Here is a 6,249-nt window from a genome sequence, read left to right as displayed (position 1 = left end):
AAAAAAAAAGAAAAATATATATATATATATATATTTGGAAGGTTGTGGCAATACAGCACACAATGAAGGAAATAGAAGACAGAACTGCAAGACGAGGAGAAAATGAATGTTTACGAGACATTAGGGGTTTTTTGAGAACATTTTGTGTGTGAATATTTGTATACTGTAGAAGAATTAATAAAAAAAATGGAGGCTTCGTATGTTTCAGAGTCATGATTGTTGCAGTGTTTCATTCTTATTTTGATTCAATGATTGACTGTTTTCTATGTACTTGGAAAAATAAGTTATTTTTTTAAATTTAAAGGGGCACTCCGCTGATTTTACACTTAAAAGTTAATTGTCATAAAGAGTAGTTTTCAGCCTAAACAGTTGTATTATGTCTTGAGATGGCAAATTTAAAACCAAAAGCCTGCATTACACACTGTAATACATTCAACATACTACAAGTTGCATTGTGGGAAATGTAGTATACTTTGTTTTTGAATAAAAGTCAGGATATCTTTGCCTCTGTTGCTACAATTTTAAAAATCAATTTCTTGCAAGTAAATCACTGGAATTCACCTTTAAAAAAAATTAAAATCAGGACATATTTAAGGCAGCAGTTTACTATTATTTCCATTATCAATGAATCTATACATTTCAAATATGTAAGAAGATATTGAAGAAATGTCTTCACATTGCTTGTTTTATGCAGCAAACTGTCCCAAACCCAAATATTATAATTGAACAATGATATAAAACATTAAACAAATTCAAATTCAAATTCTCACATTTAATTACAATTTTATTTGCATTTTTACTTTATAAATTGCTTAAATGTTTCACTTTTTGTCATAATTGTTGCTGATAAATTTTCTGTTGATCTACTACAAAATTAAAATTTTAGTTTAGTCTATCTAGAATATCTAAATCTTTACATAATTTGAAAAAAAACTGTATTTTTTTAAATTATTGAAAATAATGTTTCTTCATGTGCAGTATGAAGATCCATGTGCTCGGAAGCTGAGCTCTAAACAACAGTCGTGACCCACAGTTTGGAGCCCGCATCCTCCTCACAGCAGAGCACAGAAGTGTGGGAAAAAAGTATGATTCTGACACCCCATTTGTCTTGGAAACCGTGATACACAGAAGAAAAGCATGCATGATTGCTTTATCAATATAAAGTGAACGTGATGAAACTTGTGTTGATAGTTCATCAATTCGGCACACTAGGAGAGGAGCCGGAGCGTCTGCTGGTGATGAATGTGTTGTTTGGGCACTACTATACACAGCAACAAATCCCAGCCTTTCACACTGGCTCACCTTATTGGCCCCGGCCTCAGAGGTGCAGTTACTGCGACGGCCACATGGTGTCAGCAGAGCATCAGAGGAAACCAGCCATATCAGCCACTCCCTGACAGTGAAACCTACAGAATCAAGCACAGCATGTTTTGGTGGAGTATGTATATTCAGAGCTTTCTTGGACATAATATTGTCTTGTTTACCCACATATAAGCCTAAATAAAACATTATATCCAAATCACAGACATCCAACACAGATAATCCAGCATGCTATGACATGGAGACACATATGAGTGTCCATATACTATTGGCCATTGATTATGATACAGTGCTCTAAGGCAAAATATAAGTAAGTAGACACTCTTGTCAACATAAGGGGTTCTGGATGCACAAAACCAGTGCTTTTCTGTGTATGGCGTTGAAGACTGACTTAACTGACCGTTCTGACCTCAACCCCTAATCCAAACACCTTTAGGATGAACAACAACATCACCCAACATCAGCGGCTGACCTCCGTAATGCTCCTGTGGCGCCAGTTCACAAGGTCTTGTGGAAAGCCGTCCCTGAACAGTTGAGGCTGTCACAGCAGCAGATTAACGCCCATAGTTTTGGAATGAGATGTCTAATAATCCCATACCACCCTTTATTAAAGTAAAGGGTGGTATTGAGCTATATGGCCAAAATTGGTGGAAGCCTCACACCAAAACACATGCCATTATTAAGATGTCAACAATCACATATGAGTGTAATATTTGGGTGTCCACATACTTTTGGCCATGTAGTGGAGTGCATTAGATACTTGCTATTTAAAAGCTTTCACAGCAAATGACCTCAACTGGTGTGCCATACCTATTGCCTATTTGAATTGCAAAATTTCTGCAATGAGATCTTCCATAATCACTCACTGGTGTAATGTTTCCACATACTTTTAGCCATATGGATTAGATAGATACTATGATATTCATACAGATAAAATGTTAACAGACCATAGTTTTATCTATAGTTCCTTGACACTGTATGTGCAAATCTGCATTTTAGACAATATGTGAATGAATCACTCTAAATGCCTCATCACCAATAAACTCCTCATTTAAAGTGGTGCATATGATTTCCATACCCATTCTTTCACTAGTGTTACAAAACTGTTACTGAATTATGAATTGCTGTGACATCCACAGCTGTAACAAACACGTTCACTAGGGTCTGATTCTGGAGCAGTACATTTAAAAACTGCATTCAGCTGCTCCTCTGTCCCATATTCTCATCCTGCACTTCCCTCCTCTCTGCTTCCTCTCTTTTCCTCACAGGAGCATTGCAGGTTGGGGACACGTTGTGGATATTTATGGCCCCGAACCGCACCGCAGTGTTGTAATTGGCCCCACAATGACGCTAATGCTCAGAAAGAGGAGCCGTGTAGGAGCAGAAAGTGAAAGTGATCTGGCAGAAGATGGCAGATCCTCCCCTTAATGAATGCTGGTAGAAGAGGTAATGAAAAGGCAGAGGGGCTTAAAGGCGCACATACGTAAACTGAGTGTGCATCAGTGAGGCTTTTACCCAACCTGCCATTGTGCTTCATCTCACCCTCCTCAGTCTACCACTTCTCCCTGCCAAACTCAGCCTCTCTCCTTTCTTTATCCCCATCACTCAACACTCTCTCCCTCTCTCGTTTGGATCCCATTCCATTGCAATGTAATGGGTTTATTAGTGTGGTTAATGCACTGTGACCTACTGGGGCTTGCCGTCTACCTTTTTCATGTGTAAAAAAGAAAAAGAAAAGGTGGACTGTTTTTAAAAGGGAAGCGGTACAGGAATGAGGTATAAAAGGGCAGCACTAAAGAAAGAGGGAAAGACTATTTTAGAAGACAAATTATACCTAAAGAATGAAGTAAATGTAGAAATAATAACTGAATTTAGAAAGAGGACAACAAAGGCTGTGAGTGCTGGAACGCCAATGCAGATGTGCACATTCACGACCATTAGAATAAACTGCAGCAGAGAGTTGGGTTCCCAAACAGCCCGGGCTAGTCCATGTTTATAGCTGCCATGTTTACCCAGACTGGGACAGACAAAGTCAGCTTTGGCACCAGACGTGCTCGGTGCAAATGAGTGTTTCTGCTCCAAAACTCTGCCAGAGAGACTTGCAGCCAGTTTGTGGTACAGTATAATGAAGCCATTTTCAGTCGGGACTGTGGTGTTCCTGCGTCTGCAAAAGCTGAGCCAAAATAGAGGCTTAAAGAGTGGAGGCTTTACCCGAGAGAGAGTTAGGGTTGGAACAATGAGACGCATCAGAGCGCATCTTTAAGGCTTGAGTGAAGAGGTTTGACCATTCTTTCTCATGCGTTGTACACAGAACAAAGACCAATTTAAAGCTGCACCAGAAAATATTTTTATATCTGCAATGTAAAATACGACTAATATGCAGCGTTCGTAGTGACTACTTATCACTCTTTTAGCGTCTTTCAGCTCACTGTCTTGATTTTACCGCTCACATCTTTACTGTTTTTGTTCACTCTCAAGGCTCTTATTACTGTGTTTTTGGCCGGCAGCAAAAATGTACTAATAAACCCACTGTACGCTGCCTGTCCAGCACCAAACAACAAATAACTGGTGGAGCATTTGGCAGCTTAAGAGCCAGATATTTCCTTCAGGAGTTGGTGGAGACCGACACAGACCAAAAACATGACTCCAAATAAAAGATGCTTCTGCATGTTTGCTTACATGTTAGATATATATACTTTATAAGGTGATTATGTCAAACAAATCCCATACATTAAGAGCATCCCAGTAAGTACAGATCGGGTGATTTGCATGTCATAGAACATCACGATTAAAACGTAGCTAAAATTGATTAAAAAGTAAAAGTATCTTTTACGTAACATCTTTGTTACGTAACAGCATTGACAGTAGATGACTGAATGTCAGTTTGTAGCAGGTCCCAACAATATGTGGAAATATAGTAATTTTAATTCTGTTGAAAGCTCGTACTAAAAAAAAAACCCAGAAAATGAAGCCAGTTTTTAACTGTCTAGACCTCTATTGACCTACAAATCACCAGAATCATGCTTCTATGGGATAGGATTATGAATAAATAATGTGCTAGTACTCGTGCTTGGGAGATTAAGGCTGAAAAAATGAAATATAATAAAAAATCACTGGGTAAGAAAAATAGCAAGACAAATCCAAAAGACAGAGAGTATTTCATACTAATAATACAAAAAGATACTTGTGGCTTCACAACATGCTTTAAAAGTGATCAAATGAGATACTTCATCAGGGCAGCACGCACCATTCAATAACCAGCACATAGGGAACTATTCAGCTTCAATTTTTAGCAAAGGTTGGCTTGATTAAAACTTCCAAAAATAATATCACTACCCTTAAGCGCAGCACACACTTTATTAAGCTATTATGAGTTTCATTTGTCTGGCCTAAAGCGTCTGAAATAGATCAAAGACCTCATTAATATAAATGAACAAATCATAAAAATGTTTGTCAGGACCGGAGTCGTCTAAAATGTCTTTTGACTTGAACGATAGTGCCTCTGATTGATTGGGTGTGATTAAACAGGGCTTAATCAGATTTGCATAGGTGATCACAGCAATCACATCAGCAGAGCATTAGTCCTCCACACCTTTCGGCAGCGTGACTTCAAATGATGCTTTTCTCCGCTGTTAGTCCTAATTTACCACATGCACCTGAGTTTAAAATCTAAACTTGTCTGATTTATGCAGTGTACAAGTTCCTGAGGCCCTTGTAATGACGAAGGTGAGACAATTTTATCCACAGTGTGTTCATATTTAATGCCAATTAAAATTCCTGACCCCTGTGCTCTGCCTGTTGAGCTATACATGACTGAAAAATATAACCAAGCGTTCTACTGGGTGGCCACTGGGTAATTCCAGTGTTTAATTAATTGAGAGTGGTGAATTCCCAAGTGTGCCTGTGATAAGATGAAATATTTTAATATCAGGGCGGAATATAAAACCCAACATATTACTGCAGCTGGATAAAAAAAAACACACAATCCTTCCTATATTGCTGCCACTATGACAAAAAAGGGCTCAGTTTCTTGATATAATGATTAAATGTTATTGTTTTTACAAGGTCCTTTTCATTTTCTAAGAAGATCATGTTACACCTTTCTCATTCCTTTTTGTGTGTGTGAGTTTTAATGCTTTAGTCTGTCTGTACGGCAGAAATGTTTCAGCTCTATGATAGATGGCTGACCTACGCTGGAGTGAGGCAAGGCCAGTTTATTTCAGCCTTTCAACAAGGCAATGTAAAGTGCTTCACATGAGATATAAAAAAGCATTTAACCAAGATAAACATAGCAACATAAATATGATATATTATATATATCTATATAATAAAATAGAAGAAAAGCTAAAATGTATAAAACAGGGGAATACAAGATACAGTTCAAATGCAGAAGTTAATTTAATAATAAAGACGTGTGTTTAACAGTAAAGTCTTAAGCCTCTAATATAAAAGAACTGAGAGTTTTCTGGGAATTTGTTCCACATATGCAGAGAAACTAAGTGCTGGTTCTCCAGGTTTAGCTTTGACTCTAGGGACAGCAGACATGTCCCAGATGACCTCATACTGTAGAGTCTGGATGGTTTATAATGTAGCAGCAGATCAGAAATGTGCAGGCTTTAAACCATTCGGGGTATTTTAAAAACAGTTCTTTGACAAATATATATTGTTGGGGGATTTTTAAAAAATTGTTTTGTCTTGTATGGTATGTATGTTTTTTTTGTATTCGTTCTTTTGCTATATCCTGTAGGCCTATGCATAAGAACCCAGACTGTCTGTGGTTTAACATGGCTCATATGACTCTGCTTTAAGTTTTTTATACAATCTTTTGCACCTTGAAATTTTGACAGTTTTGAAAAAGCACCATGCTCAAAATCCTTTGTAGTCTTGAGCATGCTTTCTATACTTTTACATTTCGTTTCTTACGACTAC

General features: G+C 37.7%; 1 protein-coding gene across 1 annotated transcript in view; it reads left to right on the top strand.

Annotated features, from left to right (window-relative positions):
* stim2b (stromal interaction molecule 2b) overlaps positions 1-1,397 on the top strand; it is a gene marked incomplete at its 5' end in the record, with an annotated part of 42,410 nt that extends 41,013 nt beyond the window's left edge. Inside the window, 1 exon segment of the mRNA XM_035675757.1 lies at positions 1,192-1,397. Coding sequence (XP_035531650.1) covers positions 1,192-1,397 — 206 coding nt within the window.
* Between the last annotated feature and the right edge of the window lie 4,852 nt (positions 1,398-6,249).

This window comes from Morone saxatilis, unplaced genomic scaffold (assembly GCF_004916995.1).
Source record: "Morone saxatilis isolate NCDOM2014 unplaced genomic scaffold, NCSU_SB_2.0 Contig4, whole genome shotgun sequence".
NCBI classification, from domain to species: domain Eukaryota; kingdom Metazoa; phylum Chordata; class Actinopteri; family Moronidae; genus Morone; species Morone saxatilis.
This window is presented reverse-complemented; position numbering and strand designations above follow the sequence as displayed.